Genomic DNA, 26622 nt, shown 5'->3' with positions numbered 1-26622 from the left:
AAAAAAAACCAGACCATTTCCAAATGATGTCACTTTTAAATGTTTTGAAAGTGATAATACGTATTATTCATCCCATGGAATTACTATCTGGAGGGACACACTACAGGAAATATTTCTGTCAAATGCATACCATCATTCATGTTAGAAGATGGTCAGGATATTTCAATCCAAACACCACTCTGGACTCTACCACAGAATTCTCAGCGTACTTCAGAAATGGGAACTGAGTGTGGATGATTATCCAGAAGAGGACTTGCTTTGACTCTGGCCAGTTCTTTGACTTAGAAAGCCAAGGAGCTATGGGAGAATGATCAATAGAAATGACAGGCTAGGCCAGGCATAGTGGCTCACGCCTGTAATACAAGCATTCTGGGAGGCCAGGGCAGGCGGATCACCTGAGGTCAAGAGTTCAAGACCAGCTGGCAAACATGGTGAAACTCTGTCTCTACTAAAAAAAAAAAAAAAAATTTAGCCAGGGATGGTGGCAGGCACCTATAATCCCAGCTACTTGGGAGTCTGAGGCAGGAGAATTGCTTGAACCCAGGAGGCGGAGGTTGCAGTGAGCTGAGATCGTGCCATTGTACTCCAATCTGGACAACTAGAGTGAGACTCTGTCTAAAAAAAAAAAAAAAAAAAGGACAGGCTAGAGCTGTGGCCCACGGAAAAGAAATCACAAACTTGGATCCTACATTTATCAACCAGGTGGAATATATAGTCTCCATATAGTCTCCCTCCAATGTTTTTGTCTGTCTGTATCTTTTTTCACTATTGGTAAAATGGTGACGGCACTAGTCATGATAACCACATACTAGAACTGTGGGAATAATGTGGGCTTTGCAGTTAAACATGTGTGAGTTCAGATCTGCCTCTGCCATGTATTAGTTGAGCAACATTAGTCAAGCTATTAATACATTGATTCAATTAAGCTTTAGTTTCCTCTCCTGTAAAGTACAAATTTAATACTTCAGCATTATTGAGAGTCTTGAATGAGATTTTTAAAATGTGCCTGTATTCCTGATAAATGCTGGATGTTGTTATTATTATTATTATTATTTTTTTGAGACAGAGTCTCGCTCTGTCGCCCAGGCTGGAGTGCAGTGGCGCAATCTCAGCTCACTGCAAGCTCCGCCTCCTGGGTTCCCGCTATTCTCCTGCCTCAGCCTCCCGAATAGCTGGGACTACAGGCGCCTGCCACCACGCCCAGCTAATTTTTGTATTTTTTTAGTAGAGATGGGGTTTCACCATGTTAGCCAGGATGGTCTCGATCTCCTGACCTCGTGATCCACCCGTCTCGGCCTCCCAAAGTTCTGGGATTACAGGCGTGAGCCACCATGCCCGGTCTGTTGTTATTATTATTATCTAGCAGAATGCCCATTCCACAGAGGCAGGAATTTTTGTTTGTATTGCACTTTGATGTATTCTTAACAATTAGAACAATGTCTGTCAAGGAAGAAGTGCTCAACAAATATTTGTCAATTGTTGGATGAATTGTTATTATTACTAAGACCTCTTGCAGCTCTTTTATGAAGTTATGAACCTACACAAAAGGAACTTAGCAAAATGCCTTAAAGAAAGGGATGTTCTTTGTGTTGATACTGGACACCCTTGTCTTCTCTAAAGAGTACATTTACCCTCCTTTTACCTAGATATTATTACTCTCAGAAACCAGTACCCAAGAAACCTACAACACTTAGCTATTTCAGTCTTCCTTACTAGACTATAACTTCTCAGAAGCCAGGGAATATTTTTTCTTTCCTTTTTTACTTTTGTATATCCTCATGCTACTTAGTGTGTACTACATTTTGTATGTTGGCTGAGCACGGTGGCTCACACCTGTAATCCCAGCACTTTGGGAGGCCGAGGTGGGTGGATCACGAGGTCAGAAGTTCGACACCAGCCTGGCCAATGTGGTGAAATCTTGTCTCTACTAAAAATACAAAAATTAGCTGGGCATGGTGGCAGGCACCTGTAATCCCAGATACTTGGGAGGCTGAGGCAGGAGAATCGCTTGAACCCAGGAGACAGAGGTTGCAGTGAGCTGAGATCACACCATTGCACTCTAGCCCGGGTGACAGAGTAAGACTCCGTCTCAAAAAACAAACAAACAAACAAACAAAACCAACTAACTACATGTCAGGAACTGTTTCAAAAGCTTTACCTACATGATCTAACTTCATCCTCACAATATATCTGAGACATCAGTATTCTCATTATTCCCATAGGACAGAGGAAGAAACAGAGGAATATAGAGGTTAAGGAAGAGCTGTAAATAGTACAGTAGAGTGAGGCTCTGTCTCAAAAAAATAAAATAACTTAAAGACAGAGATAAGTTTTTCTTCTACTTTGATGTTCTTTGACTCAAAAAATATTATCTCTTCTTTCCTAACCCTTTACAGTCATAATATGAGGAAGTAGGTTTCCCATTTTTCTGAACAGGAGTTTGAGATACCTGCATCACTCTCACAAAATCATATACTACTGGAAATCTCTCTCTCTCTGTGTCTCTCTCTCTCTCTCTGTCTCTCTCTCTCTCTCTCTCTCTCTGAGACAAGGCCTGGATGAGTCTGGGCTCAAGCGATCCTCCCATCTCAGCCTCCCAAGTAGCTGGCATGCGCCACCACATTCGGTAAATTTTTGTATTTTTTGTAGAAATGGGGTTTCATCATGTTGCCTAGACTGGTCTCTAACTCCTGGCCTCAAGCAATCCTCCCACCTTGGCCCCCCGAAGTGCTGGGATTATAGGCGTGAGCCACCACGCCCAGTCGAAAATGCCATCTCTTTAGCATTCTAAAAATCTCTTGGCTGGGCGTGGTGGCTCACACCTGTAATCCCAGCACTTTGGGAGGCCGAGGCAGGCGGATCACGAGGTCAGGAGATCGAGACTATCTTGGCTAACACGGTGAAACCCCGTCTTTACTAAAAAATACAAAAAACTAGCCGGGCCCGGTGGTGGGCACCTGTAGTCCCAGCTACTCCGAAGGCTGAGGTAGGAGAGTGGCGTGAATCTGGGAGGCGGAGTTTGCAGTGAGCCGAGATAGCGCCACTGCACTCTAGCCTGGGCCACGGACAAGACTCCATCTCAAAAAAAACAAAAAACAAAAAACAGGCCGGGCGCGGTGGCTCAAACCTGTAATCCCAGCACTTTGGTAGGCCGAGACGGGTGGATCACGAGGTCAGGAGATCGAGACCATCTTGGCTAACACGGTGAAACCCTGTCTCTACTAAAAAAATACAAAAAAACTAGCCGGGCGATGTGGCGGGCGCCTGTAGTCCCAGTTACTCGGGAGGCTGAGGCAGGAGAATGGCGTAAACCCGGGAGGCGGAGCTTGCAGTGAGCTGAGATCCCGCCACTGCACTCCAGCCCGGGCTACAGAGCGAGACTCCGTCTCAAAAAAAAAAAAAAAAAGTCTCTTAGACCGGGTGCACTGACTCACGCCTATAATCCTAGTACTTTGGGAGGCCGAGGTGGGCGGATCACTTGAGGTCAGGAGTTCAAGACCAGCCTGGCTAACATGGTAAAACCCCATCTCTATAAAAATACAAAAATTAGCCAGGCGTGGTAGCACATGCCTGTAATCCCAGTTACTCGGGAGGCTGAGGCAGGAGAATTGCTGGAACCTGGGAGGCGGACTTGCCGTGAGCAGATATCGCACCACTGCACTCCAGCCTGGGCAACACAAGACTCCGTCTCAAAAAATAAAAAAGTCTTCATTCATCTGAAGTGTGTCGGTGTTACCAGAGCGGGAACTGGCATTGAGGAAAATCAGGTTTTCTGGGAAAGACTTGGAGGTGGGAACTCAAGAAGGTATTCTCAAAACTGTGAGCTGGGAACCAAGACAGCGTGACTCAATTCAGCACCGTGGACAGAGCTACCGAAGCCCTCAGGACCCTGGACAGAGAAACAGGAAGCGCAATCCCGGCTAACCGAATTCGCATCACTTGAGAACCCACCAAGCGAAACCAGAGCGTTCAACTCCCCTTTCCCTCCCTTTTCTTCTCCCAGACCTCAGCCACCTGCTCCTGAGTCTTAGGAACAGAGGTACAGGGAGCGAATATATTTTAAGGGCGCTACTAACAGCGGAAGATAAGACTTTTGGGAGGGGAGGATTATGTAAATAAAAATGGCTTTGGCTGATGTACTAGGAGAACTCTTGAAAATTCTAATTAGAGTCCTCAGTTGGGAGTGGGGCACTGCTAATAACATTTGTTAACAATATGTATTTTTTTAGGCGGAGTAGCAAAGGGCCACAGTTGTCCTTTTTATCCCACGAAGTCCCACCTCCCATTCCTCATGCTCAAGTTTTCGTTTCTTGGAGAGCACCCCGTAGGAGATAATTTCTGCAGTCTCTTGCTTTCCTTCCCATCTTCCCCTTCCCTACCCCCACTCATCCGGTCTCTCTGAAATACACATGTGCCCACATCCGCACGTGCACACACACACACACAAACACACACACACAGAGCCACAGCGTGAGAAGCCCAAAAGGTTCTGCACACTAGGTGGAGAAGATTGAATTCAGAGCAAGCGGATGCCCCCGAAAGCAGGCTCTGTCCCTTTAAATGGGTTGTAGTGGTGGGGGAGGGGAACTGGCCGGAGCTGGCATTGTCCAGTTTGAACTGAGCACCGGAAGTGAAGGGGCAGGGCCAGGGCCGTGCACTGAGCCCCGGGCCATTGTCCATCTCCGACCAGGGCAGTAGCCACCCCCACTAGCCAGCCCTCTTTATCTCCTAGAAGGGGAGGCTACCTCTTCAAATGAGGAGGCCCCCCAGTCCAGTTCCTCCACTAACCCCACTATGGGGATGGGAGCGCATGAGGTGGGCCTGGGAATCTAAGAGTGTGAGGAGTACAGAGGAAGTACCTCTACCCACCAGCCCACCCAGTCCCTCTCTCAGCAGTGGATGGGGATGCGGTGGGGGTCGGACGAGAAGGCAGCTGGCGGAGAAACAGCTTCAAGACTCTTTGGGTTCCTCCTGCTCTTCAGGGAGCTTACCTGGGGCTAACTTTAGACACACAGGTTTAGAGGGAGGAAAGAAGGAAGAATTATTTACAACGAATCAATTAAGAGCACTTTCTTTTTTCTAACTGGGGGAGGCCCAGAAAAACTGTATCAGAAACTCTGGGAGGCAGACATTCAGATGTAGTCAGAGGCAGACAGACTTTGGAAGGCAGCACTTTGGTCAGGACAGACCAGGCCTGTGTGTCCCCAGCCTCTCCCCTGCTCCCCCATCCCGGGCTTCCTAGTGTCCAGAACTCCAGGTCTATCTAAGCACACGGGGGTGGGGGGTGAGAGCGGGTCAGCGCCAAGCAGCCGGGTCAGCTCAGAGGCCTGAGGGGGAAGAGAGGGGGAGGGGCGCTCAAGAGCTGGGGGAGGGGGAGGGCCCATTCATTTCTCCCTTGACAGGTGGTTTGTGTTTCTGATTGGCCAGCGCCACCAGCCTCACACCTCCCTCCCCCAACTCTCTGGAATGTATAATTATCTGCGCGGGGGGTGGGGGTGGTGTGTGTGTGGGAGCAGTCACGTGGTTTTAAAACTACCCCCCAACCAGGTCCCCCACCTGTATCTGCTTCGGGGACCCCTATTGAGTCCAAAATGCAGGATCCCAAATTCCGGGGTACTCAAGCCTTCTAGAGCAGACAGCCCCATCTCCAGATGTGTGTGTGGGGAGGGGGTGTCAAACCTCAAGGTTCTGAGAAGGGACACCCCAGAGGTGTCAGAGACCGGAGCAGTGGGGGAGGGCCGGAGCTGGAGCTGGAGGGAAAGGGAGGGGAAAGGAGAGGGAGGGGAGGGGAGGGGGCTGCCCGCGGGGGGTTGGGTCATTGTCTTTTAGAATTTGGGAGCCTTTGAAAAGCCGTGGGCCCTCCCACCGCTATTGTGCGGGGGAAGATGTAGCAGCCTCTTCTCCGAACCACCCCTTTGCCTTCGGACTTCTCCGGGGCCAGCAGCCGCCCGACCAGGGGCCCGGGGCCACGGGCTCAGCCGACGACCATGGGCTCCGTGTCCAACCAGCAGTTTGCAGGTTCGAGCTCGGGACTTAGCGGGGACACCTTAGGATGCAGGGGCGGCCAGGAGCCACGTAGAAGAAAGGTGGAGAACTGACTCCAAGGCTGCCCAAAGGACCCCAAGACGGTGCGGCCTCCTGCTTCATAGGGCCGTCTCTGGAGCAAGGAACCTTGGTGTTCCAGTGGCGTGCGCGCCAGACTACGTGGGTAGATGGAGGGGAGAGGTTTGTCCCGCCATGAGTCTCCGGGAAACGCACTGTGGGAAGAGGAGCAAAACTTTCGGGGCACCACTGTCCCGGTGTACGCTAGGGGAGCACGGGAGGCGACCGGGATAGGTTTCTTCTCTCTGTTCCTTGGCAGCTGCCCCCTCCTGACTGTCCACTTGTGGGGTTGGACACTCGGGTCTCCCTGCCTGGAGCGCGAGACGGCCTTCCGATTCCGTGCCCCCCAGCTGAGTGCCCGGCCCTCCCTCTCTCTAGGTGGCTGCGCCAAGGCGGCAGAAGAGGCACCCGAGGAGGCGCCGGAGGACGCGGCCCAGGCGGCTGACGAGCCTCAGCTGCTGCACGGTGCGGGCATCTGTAAGTGGTTCAACGTGCGCATGGGGTTCGGCTTCCTGTCCATGACCGCCCGCGCCGGGGTCGCGCTCGACCCCCCCGTGGACGTCTTTGTGCACCAGGTGAGACTGATTCCGGTAACTTTGTCCAGGGAAGGGTGTCTAGGCGCACAGATCCACGGGTGGGCTCCGGGCTCGCTGTTGAATTGAGGGCCTTCGGGAGCCCTCATTATGCGTCCCTGTCTTTGCTTCGGCACCCCAATTCTGAATCCCTGTTAACTATCTCTGGGGGAGTAGTTGGAGGCAGCACCAATTATCAGCACCCCCGCCCCCTTCCGGGAACCCCTCCGGCTCACCACGTGTCTATTACCTCTTTCCCCTGGGAAGGGGCAGGGGGCAGGGAGGTGACCCCATGTGGCAGAAACTAAGGTTGTATTGTGCTTGCCGGTGGGGGGAGGGCGAGCAGGCCGGCCAGGGAAGCACATGCGGGGCCTGAGCCGGGCGCCCAGCGCTTCCAACGTCTGAATGGAGCTCAGAAGGCGGGAGAGAGTGAGGGCAACTGGCTACTGGACCCAAGGGGTATAAAGCCAAGAAGTCAGCCTCATCCCCTTTTTAATGCAGATCTCACCTGGCTGGTCACTAAAAACTGGGTTTGGCAGATCCCTGAAGGATCCACGTGGGAGCTTATAAGCTCAGGACTGGGGTCTTTGCTGTCCAGTTCCCGTGAAGAAGGAAAACCCAAGGAGCCCTGGCCTTCCTTACATTCCTGGGCCAGGCTGGGAGGGAAGTGGATAGGTCACAACCCCAAGTTCTCAGTTAAAGCAGGGCAGCACAGTATGGGGTGAAATTCAGTGTCGCAGGGCAGGGGGTGGAGGGAGGCTGGCCTCTGGACCTATTCTCCGCTTGGCATTTATGGCCCCAGACAGCCATTGATTGCTGTCTCAACATTCCTGGCCTCAAACAAGGAGCCAGAGACTTCAGGTCTCCCTCCTCCCAGGCTTCCCCTTCCTGAATATCCTAGAGGCATTCTGGTGGTCCTGGGCCACCAGCTACCCATAAAGACCATGGAAAGGAAGTTGCTTGCTGCCTGTGGCCCTTCCATCTTTGGAGGTTTGCGGCTGGTTCTGGAAAGAAGAAATTGCTAATCCCAGATCGTGTAGGTTGACACCCAGGCCGGGCAGGGAGGGGTTACTTAAGGGAGGTTGGCTTTAGGAGGTGTGGGGGAGGGGAAAGGAGGATGTGGGGATTAAGGGTTGGAGCCTGAGGGATGGCATTCTTGGGGGGAGGGGTGGGGAAGGGAGATGCTGGATGGACTAGTTGGAGGCAGCAGGGACGTCTTTGAGCACAGCCTTCAGTGAGGAACAAACGAGGGGAATAGATGCAGAGAGATGGGGAGCCACCACTTAGTGTTGGGGCCATGGGGTCAGTGGGCTACTTGAACATCTGCCAAGAGGACCTGTAGCAGGATACTGAGCTGACCCCTTGCAGCATCCTGATCCCCCCAACCCCCCATTAGACAGCTAGTTTCCCACTGGTGGCTTTTCTCCCTTCTCTGTCTCATTTACATATGTGAATGATAACCCACAGGAAGTAATTGTGGGAGAAAGAAGGGAATTGGCCTCTTTAGATCTATTAAATCACTTTATTACAGGAACCAGCTTTGAATGGCCCTCCTCAGCAGGGTAGCAAGCCTCCCCCACTCTCCCATTTATCTGATCACAAAGAGATTAAAATCTTTCCTGGTCTGGGGACTGGACAGCTCCCCCAACTTTGGGAGGCTGGAATAAAAGAGTCAGACCCAACGTTTTCTCATCTCCCATCCAAAGGCTGCCAGATAGGGAGGGGCTGAGGGGAATGTATCCCCTCATCTTTTGGGTTCCTTGGTGATATACATACCCCAAGGAAGGTGTTTTTTTGTTTGGTTTTGTTTTTTGAGCAAATGGGGACTTGGGCCTAGCAGGCTTCACCTTAGGATCTAGAGCAATTGGGAAACTATTGGATGGCATAGAGCATGCATTGAGTCTACACTGCTGGGTCAGATGTACTGGCTTGGAAATACTCTGGATTTTAGGCTCTTGGAACATCCAGGAACCCACAGTTGAGTAAGCTGTCAAGAGGGAGCTGAGCTGGAAGAGAACTAAGAATTTGTCTCTCTAATCCCCAGCTCTTCCCATTCTACTCAGAAAGCACAAAGATGGGTGGAGATTCCCTGAACCTTTACCTGTTAGCTCTGACAATGGTAGCATGCCGGCAGGGCTTGGGTCAGGGGTCCTCCAACCCCACCTTAGCGGTAAGTTAGATTAGTGATTCCAGTCTTTGCACTTGTTTTTTGTTTTCTGGTTTTTGCCTTTTTTGAGACGGAGTTTGGCTCTTGTTGCCCAGGCTGGTGTGCAATGGCATGATCTCTGCTCAGAGCAACCTCCACCTCCCAGGTCAAGCGATTCTCCTGCCCCAGCCTCCCGAGTAGCTGGGATTACAGGCATGTGCCACCATGCCCGGCTAATTTTTTGTATTTTTAGTAGAGATGGGGTTTCTGCATGTTGGTCAGGCTGGTCTTGAACTTCCGACCTCAGGTGATCTGCCCATCTCAGCCTCCAAAAATGCTGGGATTACAGGCGTGAGCTACTGCGCCTGGCTCTTCTGAACTTGTGGTTAGAAATGACTCTCTGGAGGCCGGGCGCGGTGGATCAAGCCTGTAATCCCAGCACTTTGGGAGGCCGAGACGGGCGGATCACGAGGTCAGGAGATCGAGACCATCCTGGCTAACATGGTGAAACCCCGTCTCTACTAAAAAATACAAAAAATTAGCCGGGCGAGGTGGCGGGGGCCTGTAGTCCCAGGTACTCGGGAGGCTGAGGCAGGAGAATGGCGTGAACCCGGGAGGCGGAGCTTGCAGTGAGCTGAGATCTGGCCACTGCACTCCAGCCTGGGCGACAGAGCGAGACTCCACCTCAAAAGAAAAAAAAAAAAAAGAAATGACTCTCTGGAAATCTAATGGTAAAGGAATTTAGTAAACACAGGATAAATTGTTTACTGGGGGAGGAAAGTGTTCCCGAAGCAGAGGGTAAGAAATCTTTAACAAAACTTCCCATTCTTCGGCTGCTGGGGTTGGGCACCCTGGGGTTAGGGTGGGCTGGTGGGAAGGTAATTGTCCTAAGATAGCATCTACCAGAGGGAGGGCGTCAGGAAGCCCTTTTGCAAGTGAAAAGGAAGGGGGAAAGGCAATTTAAAAACATTTTCTTTTCCCTTCCAAAGTTGGGGTTATTAGGATCCCAATGCCCTGTTAACTAATGTTCTTATGCTCTCTCCCAAATGCTGTAATATCCTCTTCAAGAGTAGATGAGTGGGGGAAAAAGCCCATCCCCTAGCCAAAAACTAAACAAAACAATAACAAAACACAAAGCAAAGAGATTTCTATAACAACTCTTTAGGTACACATCTTTAGATTTAGAAATCTGCCTGTCTCTAGAGTTAGGGAAATAGATAGCAAGCCCTTAAATTAGTTTCTCGATCTCAGCTCTATTGACATGTTTTGAGCAGGATAATTTGTTCTGGGGAGTCTGTTCTATGCATTACAGGATGTACTGCAGTATTGCTGGTCTCTACCCACTAGAGGCCAGTTGCATCTCAGGTGTGACAATCAAAAACATCTCCATACATTTTCAAATGTCCCCTTGGAGTCAAAGTCTCATCCCCTGCTTGAGAAACAGCTATACAGGAAAGCTGGAGCAAGAAAGCTAAACTGTCAACTATTTCCCTGAGATTAATCAAGAATTCAAAAATCGGGCCGGGCGCGGTGGCTCAAGCCTGTAATCCCAGCACTTTGGGAGGCCGAGACGGGCGGATCACGAGGTCAGGAGATCGAGACCATCCTGGCTACACGGTGAAACCCCGTCTCTACTAAAAATACAAAAAACTAGCCGGGCGAGGTGGTGGCGCCTGTAGTCCCAGCTACTCGGGAGGCTGAGGCCGGAGAATGGCGTAAACCCGGGAGGCGGAGCTTGCAGTGAGCTGAGATCCGGCCACTGCACTCCAGCCTGGGCGACAGAGCAAGACTCCGTCTCAAAAAAAAAAAAAAAAAAGAATTCAAAAATCCTCATTTTGGGCCATTTTAAGAGTTTTGGTGTAACTCATGTTTCCTGTGGTTCAATTTGCAAACTCTCAAGATTAATAAAAATTTGGAAAAAAGAAAAATTCCCTGCTTTCCCATAGTTCCTCAGGACCCAGATATGTTTAAATCTCAAATATGTTTAAATTGACTTTCTGGCTAAAATGCTATATTAGAAGACTTGGAGTCAAAAGAAAAGCCCATATTTGACCAAGGGACCAAGTTGGTTTAGGAGAAAAAGTTTTTAATACCTAGACAAACTGCTGAAATTGCCCTGAAGCCACGTGGCCTGCTTTTCTGGAAGCCATGAGTGAGGAGGTGGTAAGAGCAATCTTATTCAGGGTCTAGGTTAGAACAGCTGGGTTTGCTGGCAGGGTTGTGGGGGCGAGTGGGGAAATATACAAGATCTTTCCTCCTGGTTTGCAACACTGCACCTCTGATTGCTCACCTCGTATCTAGTTATTGATGTACTGCTCTTATACCCTTCTCTATGTAACCCATAGGCTCTTTGAAGGGAGGAACTTAGCTGCTTGGTTAATTTTCTAGTATGCACTCGGTGGGCTGAGGAATGAATAAGAAAAGGGGCATCTTGAGGACCTTGGTGAATCAGAAGTACACTTAGCAGTCTGGGGTCCATGTCGGCAGAGATCTTTCGCTTTCTGGGCTGGCTATATGGCCTGGGCACAATATAGCACTGTGAAAGTTTGTGGAGTGAATGTCAGTAGATCACAACTCTGAGCCCAGAGATGTTCCTCTCGTTTTTGTTGATAGAGTGGGAGTCACAGATTTAGTGGCCATCCATGATTTATTTCTCTCCTAATAGGAAAAGGCAGCTTAAAAATAAATTAACTTGATTTTTCAGAAAGTTGGTAGAGAGGTAGGAAGTTTCCTGAACACGTTGTGGAATCTTCTGGGGTCCTCTTCTTTCTGAGACATGCTTCTAGACAATGTCTTTTATTTTTATTTTTATTTTTTGAGATGGAGTCTTGCTCTGTCACCCAGGCTGGAGTGCAGTGGCACTAACTTGGCTCACTGCAACTTCCGACTTTTTGGGTTCAAGCAGTTCTCCTGCCTCAGCCTCCCAAGTAGCTGAGATTACAGACATACACCACTATGCCCAGCTAATTTTAGTATTTTTAGTAGAGACAGGGTTTCACCATGTTGTCCAGGCTGGTCTCAAACTTCTGACCTCGAGTGATCCACCTGCCTGGGACTTGCAAAGTGCTGGGTGGCATGAGCCACTGTGCCCAGTGATAGTGTAAAGTAAAGGCTGTGACACCGTCCTGAACAAAGCTTCAAATATGGGAAGTTTCTACCCTGTGGTTGTTGACACTGCTGCCTGCCTTACAAGTGGTTTTCAGTAACATTCACCATGGCCATTTAGTTTCTTTAACATTGCTAATCACATTCTACTGGAATTATTGTTTTTTGGAGTAACTGCCCTAGGTAAAACTACCTCTCCCCTCTTCCTGCAGGCATGAGTATCAACCACTGGCCACATAGTCAGAGTGGGAGGTCAAAGGAGTTGGGGGAGAATACACAGTTGATAGAGACTTATTTAACATGATCTCAGTGTGGAGGTTTTTTCTGTTTTGTTTTGTTTTTGAGTCGGAATCTCTGTTACCCAGGCTGGAGTGCAGTTGCACAGCCCCGGCTCACTGCAACCTCTGCCTCCCGGGTTGAAGCGATTCTCCTGCCTCAGCTTCCCAAGTAGCTAGGATTACAGGCACCTGCCACCATGCCCGGCTAATTTTTTGTATTTTTAGTAGAGACAAAGTTTCACCATGTTAGCCAGGCTGGTCTCGAACACCTGACCTCGTGATGATCCGCCCGTCTAGGCTTCCCAAAGTGCTGGGTTTACAGGCGTGAGCCACCGCGACTGGCCCAGCATGGAGTTATTTAATTTAGACAAGACTTGACTTTTCTAAGCAGTAGACTGTAAGAATTAAGTTTCTGGCCTAAAAGTCTAGGAACCTTTCATTCTTATCCCCGATAGAGCAGGTGGTTGGGTGGGGCCAGGGTGGGACGTGGAGGACAAGATGACTGCCCTAAGGAGCTGTGGAGATAAATCTACCTGAACACTTGTTCACAGCCCAGACCAGGTAGCTACTCAGTACCTTCTGACATAGGCGCCCTGGGGCTTACCTTTGGCCAGACAGGCTGAGCAGCGCCATCTGGTGGAGAACTCCAGGCAGGCACTACAGGGCCTGGCTGTGGCTGAGCAGAGGGGATCAGAAGGATTGGCTGCCTGAAGCCTTAGGTTCCAGACACCCCTTTCACCACCCTCCTTAACACACACACACCATCAAATAACTGCTTCTGGGAGAACCGGTTGGTTTCCTACTTACCATATCTTACCTCCAGGAATGAAGCAAGATAGGGATGTGACACCACAGGACTGAGTCACTATAATTACTTTCATCAGACCCTTTTTTAAACGTAGCTACTAGAAAGTTTTCAATTATATATGTGACTTGCATCATATTGAATTGCATTGGCGAGAGTTAGGCCAGCTGCATTCAGCTCAGCTCTTGCCTCTTACTGCAGCTTTAACCAAGGTGCTTATTAACCCTTCTGACTCCATGTCCTCATGTTGTAACATGAGGGTCTTCATAACACCCCACTGCACCAGTTTGATACAAGGGTTAAGTGAGTTGCAACATGTAAAGTGGTTAGAATGCCACTTAGCCTACAGTAAGCATCAATTAGTAACAGTTATTTTGCATAGTACATAGACATTCAACAAATGCTTGTGTAAGCTAGGAACCGAGAACTGAGGTAGAGACCTGCACTATGGAATCTTCGGCTGGAAGGGCCCTGGAAGAAGAGCTGGAATAGCCTCTTGCAGAAGAGCCAAGAACCCCAGCTTTAATCTGCACAACTGTAGCAGTTGTGCTACAACTGCTGAAATTCTGTTGCCACTTATGTAGAAAGAGGGACACTTAGGTTTCTGTGTGGTTTTTTTTTCTTTCTTTTTTTTTTTTGTTCATACTTTTTTTTCTTTTATAATGTTTTGTTTTGTTTTTAACTCCACATTTCCTAAGTAACCCCTAAGGCTCATTCTATCTCTAAACTTGTAAAGGCATAAATTGATGCTGAGATGAGGTACTTGGTGTGGGCTGTATAGGGTAAGGCAGGCAATTACTGAGGTATTAAGAAGGGATCAGAAGGCCTAAGTACTTTAACTGGAGAGCTTCCTTCCCTGCCATCAAAAAAAGAAAAAAATACTTTCTGTTGTCTGATGCCACATTCCCCAACACAGTAGGCCCATGTGGGCTCCCCACTGTCCTAACTTGAAGAAATTGGGAAAGGATGATGTGAGTTATGCCTCCTCTTCCCCTCCCCTTTAAAACAATTTATCTGAATCAATAATTGAGGATTGGACTGAAGAGACCCAAGGGGAGGTGGTCCTGTTTGGTTCTATCCATGAAGTGGGCAGTGGGCAAGCCAGAGAAGGGAAGATGGCTGCTGATGGTGACTTTGGCAAGACTGCTTGGGGAAGGAAGGACTTTCTACATCTAGTTCTCTTACCGTGACCATAACCCCAACTTGGAGAGGAAAGAAGAAACTGTTGAATGTGGGGAGGAGGGAGAGGGGGATGCAAGAGGGATCTGCGCCTTGGAACTCCAGGAATCTGACCACCAGAACCAGCCAGTGTCAACTCTTTGTTTCCTGGGGCTGGGCTCTATTGGGGGAGCTCAGGCCATGCCCCTCCCCCAAAGGTCTTTTCTTTTTGGAGGGGATGGGGAAAGGGGCAGGGCCCTGCTTTGTGTGTGGTTGGGGGTGGAATGGGGGTGGTACAAGAATTTCAGGCGCTTTTCAGATGCAGGCCCTGGGAGGCTGGCTCTGTGGGGCTGCACGCTGATTACCTATCTGATAAGAGAGGAATTCAAACTATGTTTTAGAAAGGGGCGGGGGAGGAGGGCAGGGAGCCAACCCTGGAGACCACCGGTTTAAATCTTGGCCAGCCGGTTACACTGAGATGCCTGCAGGGGTGGGGGTTCACTCTGTAAAAGTCTTAGACCTCAGATCCTCCAGTGATGCAGTGAGTGACCTGAAAGGACTAGTCAATTTCTTGTTGCATGTCCCCATTTATATGATCCTTTTAAAATAAGCCTATGAGGTGTCCATATAGGAAGGTGTTACTCTCCAGTAAACTGGGGCTCAGAGAGGGGATATTCTTCTGAGTTTCTTTTTTTTTTTGAGACGCAGTCTCGCTCTATCGCTCGGGCTGGAGTGCAGTGGCCGGATCTCAGCTCACTGCAAGCTCCGCCTCCCGGGTTCACACCATTCTCCTGCCTCAGCCTCCCGAGTAGCTGGGACTACAGGCGCCCGCCACCTCGCCCGGCTAGTTTTTTGTACTTTTTAGTAGAGACGGGGTTTCACCATGTTAGCCAGGATGGTCTCGATCTCCTGACCTCGTGATCCGCCCGTCTCGGCCTCCCAAAGTGCTGGGATTACAGGCTTGAGCCACCGCGCCCGGCCATTCTTCTGAGTTTCTACAGCTAGTTAGGATAAAACCAGATGCTTGGCACTTAGTTCTCTCTGTTAACCCACCCCATCCAGTCTGAAGAGGTTGATAATTGCCACTCCCTGAGGATTTATGTGTGGCAGGCAAAGTGCTAACTACTTTTCATGCATAAAACCTCACAGCACTACCATAAAATTAGTATTTACTCCATTTTATAGATGATTAAAGAAAGGAGGGAACAGGCCCTCAGACTCAATCAACCCTTGTTCTTTTTTTTTTTTTTTTTTTTTTGAGACGGAGTCTTGCTCTGTCTCCCGGGCTGGGGTGCAGTGGCCGGATCTCAGCTCACTGCAAGCTCCGCCTCCTGGGTTTATGCCATTCTCCTGCCTCAGCCTCAGGAGTAGCTGGGACTACAGGCGCCCGCCACCTCGCCCGGCTAGTTTTTTGCATTTTTAGTAGAGACGAGGTTTCACCGTGTTAGCCAGGATGGTCTCGATCTCCTGACCTCGTGATCCGCCCATCTCGGCCTCCCAAAGTGCTGGGATTACAGGCTTGAGCCACCGCGCCCGGCCAACCCTTGTTCTTAACCATTTACCTCCTGAATCACAGCTAGAACTAAGAGTGTCCCAGCCTAAGACAAGCTGGGCAAGTGAGTGAAGCTGGAATTGCCTGGGTCCAGAAGGCTCTTGGTCTGGCTCCTCTAAGACCTCCCAACTCACCCACTAATTGCATCTCTTATCCTACCTAGCTCAATAAAAAATAAGTCAAATCTAATATAATTTTTATTTTTTGAGATGGATTTTTGCTCTGTCACCCAGGCAGGAGTGCAGTGGCGCGATCTCAGCTCACTGCAACCTCTGCCTCCCGGATTCAAGCGATCCTTCTACCTCAGCCTCCCAAGTAGCTGGTACCACAGGCACATCTCACCATGTTCAGCTAATTTTTGTATTATTTTGTAGAGAACAGGGTTTTGCCATGTTGCCCAGGCTGGTCTCCAACTCCTGAGCCTCAAGCTCAGGATCCACCTGCCTCAGCCATCCACATTGCTGGGATTACAGTTGTGAGCCACCATGCTCAACCTTACAAATTTAACTTTAAAGTCAGGGTGGTTACTGTGCAACAGCAAGAGAGATATTGCACCTGGCCCGCAATATCATCTTAAAACAAAAATTTGGCCAGGCACGGTGGCTATGCCTATAATCCCAGCACTTTGGGAAGCCGAGGTGGGCGGATCATGAGGTCAGGAGTTTGAGACCAGCCTGGCCAATAAGGTGAAACCGTGTCTCTACTAGAAATACAAAAATTAGCAGGGTGTGGTGGCGTGTGCCTGTAGTTCTATCTGCTCCAGAGGCGAGGCAGAAGAATCGCTTAAACCCAGGAGGTGGAGGTTGCAGTGAGCTGAGATCACGTCACTGCACTTCAGCCTGGGCAATAGAGCGAGACTCTGTCTCAAAAGAAAAAAAAAAAAATGAAGTGATGAGGAATCTGTAGTTCCCATCTTGATGAAGAGCATGCTTCATCTAAGTTCCAGTTTGGAATATTTCCCCCACACCCAGTCACCAGCATAAAATACTAATGCTACTTACTCATGTTCCCTTGAGCCAGGACTAGGTAGGTGCACAGCGATCCCTTTTGCTTCTCCATTTTCTATGACGACTACTCCTTGTTGACATATTTGACACTGTTGTTTTACTAAAATAGATGAAGCTGTAATGAAGTCTATTCCGGGTAGGGCCTGAGATGCTATCACTTCCACTAATGTCAAGTTGGTGGTGCAGTAAGTGGCATGATAGAATGAGCTCTGAGCTTTAAATCAGGAAGTCTGGGTCATCTGACTCTGGCTTTGCTACAGAACTAGCTGTATGAATAACTACTTTTTTTTTTTTTTTTCTTGGTGGCTGCTGGCTGTTTGCTAACTGTTTTATAAATATCAGTGTCCTTAAATTTTGGTGCAAATATGCAGTGTTCTAATGGGATTATTCCATACATATTGTTCTAAATCTTGCTTTTTGTTTTTTCTTTAACAATACTGTGGTTATCTTTCTCAGCTGAATGATTAAAAATCTGCCTCCTGGTTCATTAATTCTTTCAAAAATGTGCTAGGCATTATTTCAGGTACCAAAATGTGACTGTGAACAAACCACATTTTGTTTTTAATGGCTGCATGGTATTCATTATTATAGATGTACCATATTTATTCAACCGGTACATTTAACAAGGTAAAAAGCCTATATGAGGAAAAAACTCAAATTATATTAAAGGAAAAAATGAAAAAACATACCACGATCTTGGATTGGAAGATTCAGTGATTCTAAAGGCTATGGGAAAATATAAATTGCCAAGAATACCAGGTATTGCCATTTAAATTGGATATCGTCAGCAGCGTAGCAACTACAAATAAACCGGTAGGTTATTTCCAATTTTTGTAAACCAGTAATGAGATACTGAATATATGTGTCATGCTAAGACTTCCTACTGATATCTACTTATATTATGTTGTATAATTCTTTTTTCTTAGTGATCTATGGTATATTTTTGTAGTTTTACCAGTCTGATTATCTGTCTTAACTTTTCAGTATTTTTCTTAACAATGAGGTGTTTAAATCCTCTGAAATGTATTTTGCATGTGTATCATACAAAGTGTAGGAATATGGCTTCCTTTCCAAATGGATTATTAATTTTTATAGCAGCATTTATTGAATTATTTTGCTTGCTTATTGATTTCTCCATGTATTCTCAGATCTCTCTGTGATTTTCCATTTTAATCCTCTGATCCATCTGCTTGGGTTATACTGTCTTTTGGTAACATTATTTTGATATAATTTCAAACTTTAAAAAGGCTGCAAGAACAATGCCCAATGCTCCCACATAACCTTTACCCAGATTCATCAACTCTTAACATTTTCCCCCTTTGCTTTATCATTCTTTCTCTTGGTACAGATAGTTTTATTTTATTTTTTAAAACTGTAAGTTGGAGACAGTAAGCACTTTTATCTCTAAATATTTCAGTGCGTATTTCCCAAGAATGGGAATAGTGATCTTTTTTTTTTGAGATAGGGTCTCACTCTGTCACCCAGCCTGGAGCACAGTCGTGCGATCTCTTTTCACTGCAACCTACGCCTCCAGGGCTCAAGAGATCCTCCCACCTCAGCCTCCCCAGTAGCTGGGACTACAGGCATGCACCACTATGCCTGGCCCATTTTTGTATTATTTTGTAGAGACGGGTTTTTGCCATATTGCCCAAGCTGGTCTCGAATTACTGGGCTCAAGCAATTCACCCATCTTGGCCTCCCAATGTGCTGGGGATTACAGGCATCAGCCACTGTGCCTGACTGAGAATATCAATCTTACATCATATATATATATATATATATATATATTTTTTTTTTTTTTTTTTTGAGACGTAGTCTCACTCTGCCACCCAGGCTGGAGTGCAGTGGCCGGATCTCAGCTCACTGCAAGCTCCGCCTCCCGGGTTTATGCCATTCTCCCGCCTCAGCCTCCCGAGTAGCTGGTACTGCAGGTGCCCGCCACCTCGCCCGGCTAGTTTTTTTGTATTTTTTAGTAGAGACAGAGTTTCACCGGGTTAGCCAGGATGGTCTCGATCTCCTGACCTCGTGATCCGCCGTCTCGGCCTCCCAAAGTGCTGGGATTACAGGCTTGAGCCACCGCGCCCGGCGACATCATTTCAGTACACTAATCATAATCAGGAAATTAAACACTGATACATTTATCTATATGCCATATGCAAATTTTGTCAATTGTCCTATTTTTTTTTTTCTGTTTCAAGATTCAATCTGGAATCCTGGATTGCATTGAACTGTTCAGTTCTTCAGGCTTTGTCTTTTTATGACCTTGACATTTTTGAAGTCCTGTTTTATAGGAATGTCCCTCAGTTTGAGTTTGTCCGATGTTCCCTCAAGGTTAGATTCAGGGTGTGCATTTTTAAAGTCGTAAGTCCTTAGTGCATCATATCAGGAGATACGTGTATCCCACTGTAGGCAAAGCAAAACGCAAAGAACTTGACTAGGGTATTATCTGCCAGTTTTCTCCACTGTAAATTTGCTGTTTTTCGCTTTGTAGTTGCTACGCTGCTGATGATATCCAATTTAAATTGTAATAACTGGTATTCTTGGCAATTTATATTTTCCCATAGCCTTTAGAATCACTGAATCTTCCAATCCAAGATCGTGGTATGTTTTTTCATTTTTTCCTTTAATATAATTTGAGTTTTTTCCTCATACAGGCTTTTTACCTTGTTAAATGTATTCTGAGGGTTTTGGTGTTTTTGTTTGTTTCTGAGACAGGGTCTCACTCTGTTGCCCAGGCTGGAATGCAGTAGCATAATCTCGGCTCACTCCACCCCATGGGCTCAAGCAATGCTCCCATCTCTGCTGGGATTACAGGGGTGAGCCAGACAGCGTCTCGCTCTGTCACCCAGGCTGGAGTGCAGTGGTGCCATCTCTGCAACTTCTGCCTCCCGGGTTCAAATGATTGCCTCAGCTTCTTGAGTAGCTGAGATTACAGGTCTGTGTACCATGCCCAGCTAATTTTTGTATTTTTTGTAGAGATGGTATTTCGCCACTTAGGCCAGGCTGGTGTTGAATTCCTGGATTCATGTGATCTGCTCACCTCTGCCTCCCCCAAGTGCTGGGATAACAGACAGACATGAGTCATGGTGATGCCTGGACTATTCTGTTTATTTATTTGTTTGTTTAACATGTTTTGCAGCTATTATTATGATTTCTTTTCTTTTTTTTTTTTTTTTTTTGACAAAGTTTCATTCTTGTTGCCCGGGCTAGAGTGCAATGGCACAATCTCGGCTCGCTGCAACCCCCTCCTCCCAGGTTCAAGTGATTCTCCTACCTCAGCCTCCCAAGTAGCTGGGATTACAGGTGCCCATCACCACGCTTGGCTAATTTTGTATTTTTAGTAGTAGAGACAGGGTTTCTCCATGTTGGTTAGGCTGGTCTCAAACTCTTGATCTTAGGTGATCCACCTGCCTCGGCCTCCCAAAGTGCTGGGATTACCAGGCATGAGCCAGCCACGCCTGGCCCATTATTATTGTTTCTTAAATCATTGAGCATTTTGAGGTTTTTTTTTTTTTTTTTTCTAAATAAGGCATATGATATTGCCTTGCTATAAAAATACCACTTGATTTTGTATTTTTTCCAGTATTCTATTTATTTGGTCTTTTGATGATGGTATAAATACTAAGTGAGGCATTATGTGAAAAATGAATGTTTCAGTACTTCATAGCGTGACAGTTTATTTTTATTTTATTTATTTATTTGTTTGAGATGGAGTCTTGCTCTGTCGACCAGACTAGAGTACAGTGGTGTGATCTTGGCTAACTGCAACCTCCACCTCCAGGGTTCAAGCAATTCTCCTGCCTCAGCCTCCCAAGTAGCTGGGATTACAGGCACCTGCCACCACACCCGACTAATTTTTGTATTTTTTTTTTTTTTTTGAGGCGATGTCTCGCTCTGTCGCCCGGACTGGAGTGCAGTGGCCAGATCTCAGCTCACTGCAAGCTCCGCCTCCCGGGTTCACGCCATTCTCCTGCCTCAGCCTCCCGAGCAGCTGGGACTACAGGCGCCCGCCACCTCGCCCAGCTAGTTTTTTGTATTTTTTAGTAGAGACGGGGTTTCACCGTGTTAGCCAGGATGGTCTCGATCTCCTGACCTCGTGATCCGCCCGTCTCGGCCTCCCAAAGTGCTGGGATTACAGGCTTGAGCCACCGCGCCCGGCCTAATTTTTGTATTTTTAATAGAGACACAGTTTCACATGTTGGCCAGGCTAGTCTTGAACTCCTGACCTCGTGATCCACCTGCTTCAGCCTCCCAAAGTGCTGGGATTACAGGCGTAAGCCACTGCATGCAGCTGAGCCACCATGCCCAGTTATTTTTATTGTATTTTATTTATTTATTTATTTATTTTTGAGACGAAGTCTTGCTGTGTTGCCCAGGCTGGAGTGCAAAGGTGCCATCTCGGCTCACTGCAACCTCTATAGCTTGACACTTTAAATTTCATAATTTTGTATTTGTTGATTTCTTCCAAATGCTTATATTTAGAAATTTTTCTGTCTTTGTTTTGTTTTTTGAGACAAAGTCTCACTCTGTTGTCCAGGCTGGAGTGCAATAGCATGATCTTGGCTCACTGCAACCTCCGCTTCCTGGGTTCAAGCAATTCTCCTGCCTCAGCCTCCCAAGTAGCTGGGATTACAGGTGCCTACCACCACACCCAGCTAATTTTTTTTATTTTTAGTAGAGATGGTGTCCTGATCAAAGGGGATCCACCCGTCTCGGCCTCTTAAAGTGCTGGGATTATAGGTGTGAGCCACCGTGCCCGGCCCTCTGTTCTATTTTATTAAGAACTTTAAATTCTTAATTTAATAGCTATAAAATATCATGGCATCTGCTTATATAATTATGATTTTTGTTAACATACTGGTAGACTTTTGTTGTTCGTAATTGTAGTGACTCTTTGAGTCAGTTTCCTTACCAGTAAAATAGGAGTACCATCACATTTGATTCCTACCCTACAGGAATAAATGCTCCTGGTCTTTTGGTATAATAATGGAAACTAATGCTATTTCCCTTCACCAGAGTAAACTGCACATGGAGGGGTTCCGGAGCTTGAAGGAGGGTGAGGCAGTGGAGTTCACCTTTAAGAAGTCAGCCAAGGGTCTGGAATCCATCCGTGTCACCGGACCTGGTGGGGTGTTCTGTATTGGGAGTGAGAGGAGGCCAAAAGGGAAGAACATGCAGAAGCGCAGATCAAAAGGAGACAGGTATGGACTGGAAGGCAGCTTATAGGTTGCTGGGGCATCCCCAGTCTCCCAATCCTGTCACTTTTGGGTCACAGAGCAAAACACGAAGGGAAGCCTGTGGTCCCTGGCAGCATCTGGAAGGCTGAGCACCTGCAATAGGTGTGGGCAAGGGCAGTAGGTGAGGAGGGCACTGGGGGTGACTTAGTGCTTCTACTTGGGACAAGTAAGTTTGCTCTGTGGGCTCTAGCCTCAATTGTTAAGTGAGGGCAGTGATACTAACATCCTAGGATGGTTTTAGAATTAAAGGAGATCACGGATTTGCAAACGATGGGACAAGATAGTATTATCTATATCTGTTGCTGCTTTACCAGGTCTGCAAATGGCGGGTTTCCTTAATCTTGCTTGGTCTTAAAGCCCCTTAGCTCTGAACAGATACTATAATTTGGCTTCTTTAATTTCTCTTATATTAAGGGTATGGAAGAATCTCTCCTATCCTCCAAGTTGCAGTTCCCAGTTGGGGTCAGTAACTTCTATTTCTGGTGTCTTGGTATTTTCAAGTTGACATGAATCTGAAGAGATCACCTAGACAATTAGATGTGGAAAGGACTTAAGAGATCATTTAGTAATAGTTCTCCTTTTGTAAGTGGGAAGTTTGGTCTCTGGGAAGTAAGTGACAAACCTGTACCACAGCCCAGGTGTCCTCATTCATGGGAATCATCTGGCCTCTTCTTGCTCCTTTCTCTTACTTTTACCATCTTGCTTTGTACTAGGTGCTACAACTGTGGAGGTCTAGACCATCATGCCAAGGAATGCAAGCTGCCACCCCAGCCCAAGAAGTGCCACTTCTGCCAGAGCATCAGCCATATGGTAGCCTCATGTCCGCTGAAGGCCCAGCAGGGCCCTGGTGCACAGGGAAAGCCAACTTGCTTTCGGGAGGAAGAAGAAGAAATCCACAGCCCTGCCCTGCTCCCGGAGGCGCAGAATTGAGCCACAATGGGTGGGGGCTATTCTTTTGCTATCAGGAAGTTTTGAGGAGCAGGCAGAGTGGAGAAAGTGGGAATAGGGTGCATTGGGGCTAGTTGGCACTGCCATGTATCTCAGGCTGGGGTTCACACCATCACTCTTTCTTTCCTCTAGGTGGGGGGAAAGGGTGAGTCAAAGGAACTCCAACCATGCTCTGTCCAAATGCAAGTGAGGGTTCTGGGGGCAACCAGGATGGGGGAATCACCCTGCAACCTGCATACTTTATCTGAGGCTCCATTCCCAGAATTTCCAGCTTTTGAAAGTGGCCTGGATAGGGAAGTTGTTTTCCTTTTAAAGAAGGATATATAATAATTCCCATGCCAGAGTGAAATGATTAAGACCAGATTCATGGAGCCAAGCCACTACATTCTGTGGAAGGGAATCTCTCAGGAGTAAGTAGTGTTTTTTTTTTCACATCTTACATCCTCATACCCACTTTTGGGACAGGGTGCTGGCAACTGTCCCAAGCAATGGGTAATGATGATGGCAAAAAGGGTGTTTGGGGGAACAGTTGCAGATCTGCTGCTCCTGTGCTCACTCCCGCCCCATTCTGAGCCAATGTGATTTTATTTATTTGCTCCCTTGGATACTGCACCTTGGATCCCACTTTCTCCAGGATGCCAACTGCACTAGCTGTGTGCGAATGACGTATCTTGTGCATTTTAACCTTTTTTTCCTTAATATAAATATTCTGGTTTTGTATTTTTGTATATTTTAATCTAAGGCCCTCATTTCCTGCACTGTGTTCTCAGGTACATGAGCAATCTCAGGGATAAGCCGGCAGCAGCTCCAGGTCTGCGCAGCAGGAATACTTTTTGTTGTTTTTGCCACCATGGAGAGCAACTATTTGGAGTGCACAGCCTATTGAACTACCTCATTTTTGCCAATAAGAGCTGGCTTTTCTGTCATAGTGTCCTCTTGAAACCCCTCTGTCCTGAAAATGTTTTATGGGAGACTAGGTTTTAACTGGGTTGCCCCATGACTTGATTGCCTCCTACTGGAAGATTGGGAATTAGTCTAAACAGGAAATGGTGGTACAGAGGCTAGGAGAGGCTGGGCCAAGTGAAAGGCCCAGAGAGCAAGCCAAGATTAGGTGAGGGTTGTCTAATCCTAGGGCACAGGACGTGTTTTACATCTCCAGATCCATTCTTCACCAGATAAGGCTAGGCCTACCATGCACCACAGGGTGTGTGTGTTTGTAAAACTGGAGTTGCCAAGGACAAGTTTTAACACCCCTGTACTTAATCCTGTGCTGTCGAGGGATGGATATATGAAGTAAGGTCTAAGATCCTTAACCTTTCAAAATTCTCAGGTTCCAGGGAGACACACAAGTGACGGCTTTGTGGTGCCTGGGGCCTGTGTCCTGCCCTGCTGCAGTAGTGATTAATAGTGTCATGATAGCTAAAGGAGAAAAAGGGGGTTTCGTTTACATGCTGTGAGATCACCGCAAACCTACCTCACTGTGTTGAAACGGGACAAATGCAATAGAACGCATTGGGTGGTGTGTGTCTGATCCTGGGTTCTTGTCTCCCCTAAACGCTGCCCCCTCTTTAGTTATTGTATTTGTCTGGGCTTTGTAGGACTTCACTAAGTTGATTGCTAGGTGGTCTAGTTTGTGTAAATATAATGTATTGGCCTTTCTCCGTGTTCTTTGGGGGTTTTGTTTACAAACTTCTTTTTGTATTGAGAGAAAAATAGCCAAAGCATCTTTGACAGAAGGTTCTGCACCAGGCAAAAAGATCTGAAACATTAGTTTGGGGGGCCCTCTTCTTAAAGTGGGGATCTTGAACCATCCTTTCTTTTGTATTCCCCTTCCCCTATTACCTATTAGACCAGATCTTCTGTCCTAAAAACTTGTCTTCTACCCTGTCCTCTTTTCTGTTCACTCCCAAAAGAAAACTTACACACCCACACTCATACACATTTAACACTCGGAGTGTCTCCACAACTCTTAAACGATGTATGCAAAAATCCTGAAGCTAGGAAAACCCTCCATCCCTTGTTCCCAACCACCTAAGTCAAGACCATTACCAATTCTTTTTTTTTTTTTAAGATGGAGTCTCACTCTGTCACCCAGGCTGGAGTGGAGTGGCATGATTGGCTCACTGCAGCCTCTGCCTCTTGGGTTCAAGCAATTCTGCCTCAGCCTCCTGAGTAGCTGGGATTACAGGTGCCCACCACACCCAGCTAATTTTCATATTTTTAGTAGAGACAGGGTTTCACCATGTTGTCCAAGCTGGTCTGGAACTCCTGACCTCAGGTGATCTGCCCACCTCGGCCTTCCAAAGTGATGGGATTACAGGCATGAGCCACCACGCCGGGCCGACCATTTCTTGATGTATTCATGCCAAACACTGTAGCCCGGGCACAGTGGCTCACGCCTGTAATCTCAGCACGTTGGGAGGCTGAGGCGGGCGGATCACGAGGCCAGGAGTTCAAAACCATCCTGGCCAACACGGTGAAACGCTGTCTCTACTAAAATACAAAAAAATTAGCCGGGGTGTGGTGGTGCATACCTGTAGTCCCAGCTACTCGCAAGGTAGAGGCTGCAGTGAGCCGAGATCGCACCACTGCACTCCAGCCTGGCTAGAGCAAAACTCCGTCTCAAAAAAAAAAAAAAAAAAAGACACTGCTGTATTTTGGATGGATCAAACCTACTTAATTTTTAATCCTAAAGTAGAGAGATGCAATTGGGGGCCTTCTTCCATGTAGAAAGTGGGGTCAGGAGGCCAAGAAAGGGAATATGAATGTATATCCAAGTCACTCAGGAACTTTTATGCAGGTGCTAGAAACTTATGTCAAAGTGGCCACAAGATTGTTTAATAGGAGACGAACGAATGTAACTCCATGTTTACTGCTAGAAACCAAAGCTTTGTGTAAAATCCTGAATTTATGGGGAGGGAGGGTAGGAAAGCCTGTACCTGTCTGTCTTTTTCCTGATCCCTTTCCCTCATTCCTGAACTGCAGGAGACTGAGCCCCTTTGGGCACTGGTGACCCCATCACAGGGGTGTGTTTATTTGATGGTTGATTTTGCTGTACTGGGTACTTCCTTTCCCATTTTTTAATCATTTTTTAACACATGCTGACTCTTCCCTTCTCCTTTCCCTGGGAAAATACAATGAATAAATAAAGACTTATTGGTACTCAAACTGTCATCCCCTTGTCAGATGTTTTTGCCCTTCCCATAACTCCCACTTTCTTGAATTGGGACTCACAAGTCACAGAAGAACCATTACATTTTTCTGTTCAGCCACTTTGTTAGGAATGAATCTTGAAAGTTCAGTCCTCTTAGCACCTCATTACAGTGGATTTTTGTTTCTAGTTAAGGCCTCTTGTCCTTTCCTTGGAAGCTTCCACATTCAAGAGGGGATTAGGGGCTTGGCATGCATAAGAATGGGGTTGCCTGTGCCACTGGCTGGGATGAAAGGATGGGGCCATGGCTTGGGGCATGAGACCCTAATAATACTTTGTCCCCTACTCCTCAAAGTCCTTTACAAATCTTAATTAATTAACCCCTTGCAGCACCCCAAGGAGAGAAATGTGTTGTGGAACTGGGGAAATTGAGGCCAGAGGAGATTCACTGACTAACTATAAATGTAACATTTTCTTTGAGCCAAAGTTTGCTTTTTATGAGCATTGAATTTTTTTTATATATCACAAGTCATCAAGCAAGAACAGTGAATTTTAAACATC

At 47.2% G+C, this 26622-nt stretch overlaps 1 protein-coding gene across 1 annotated transcript; it reads left to right on the top strand.

The window, feature by feature from the left end:
• The first annotated feature begins 5828 nt into the window (after positions 1–5828).
• Positions 5829–26084, top strand: LIN28A (lin-28 homolog A). Its single transcript, XM_033227646.1, has 4 exons — positions 5829–6018; positions 6481–6677; positions 21742–21926; positions 22676–26084. Exons 1-4 carry the CDS (start codon positions 5988–5990, stop codon positions 22890–22892), a joined length of 630 nt encoding a protein of 209 aa, XP_033083537.1. The 5' UTR covers positions 5829–5987; the 3' UTR covers positions 22893–26084.
• Positions 26085–26622: the final 538 nt, after the last annotated feature.

Source organism: Trachypithecus francoisi, unplaced genomic scaffold (assembly GCF_009764315.1).
Source record: "Trachypithecus francoisi isolate TF-2019V2 unplaced genomic scaffold, Tfra_2.0 Lachesis_group12, whole genome shotgun sequence".
In the NCBI taxonomy this organism is placed as follows: Eukaryota; Metazoa; Chordata; class Mammalia; order Primates; family Cercopithecidae; genus Trachypithecus; species Trachypithecus francoisi.
This window is presented reverse-complemented; position numbering and strand designations above follow the sequence as displayed.

Bases quoted from the DNA above. Each gene is read 5' to 3' on its own strand.
- LIN28A (XM_033227646.1), top strand. From the start codon at position 5,988: ATGGGCTCCGTGTCCAACCAGCAGTTTGCAG. The intron at 6,678-21,741 runs GTGAGACTGATT...TCCCTTCACCAG, and splicing joins TGGACGTCTTTGTGCACCAG to AGTAAACTGCACATGGAGGG. The intron at 21,927-22,675 runs GTATGGACTGGA...GCTTTGTACTAG, and splicing joins CGCAGATCAAAAGGAGACAG to GTGCTACAACTGTGGAGGTC.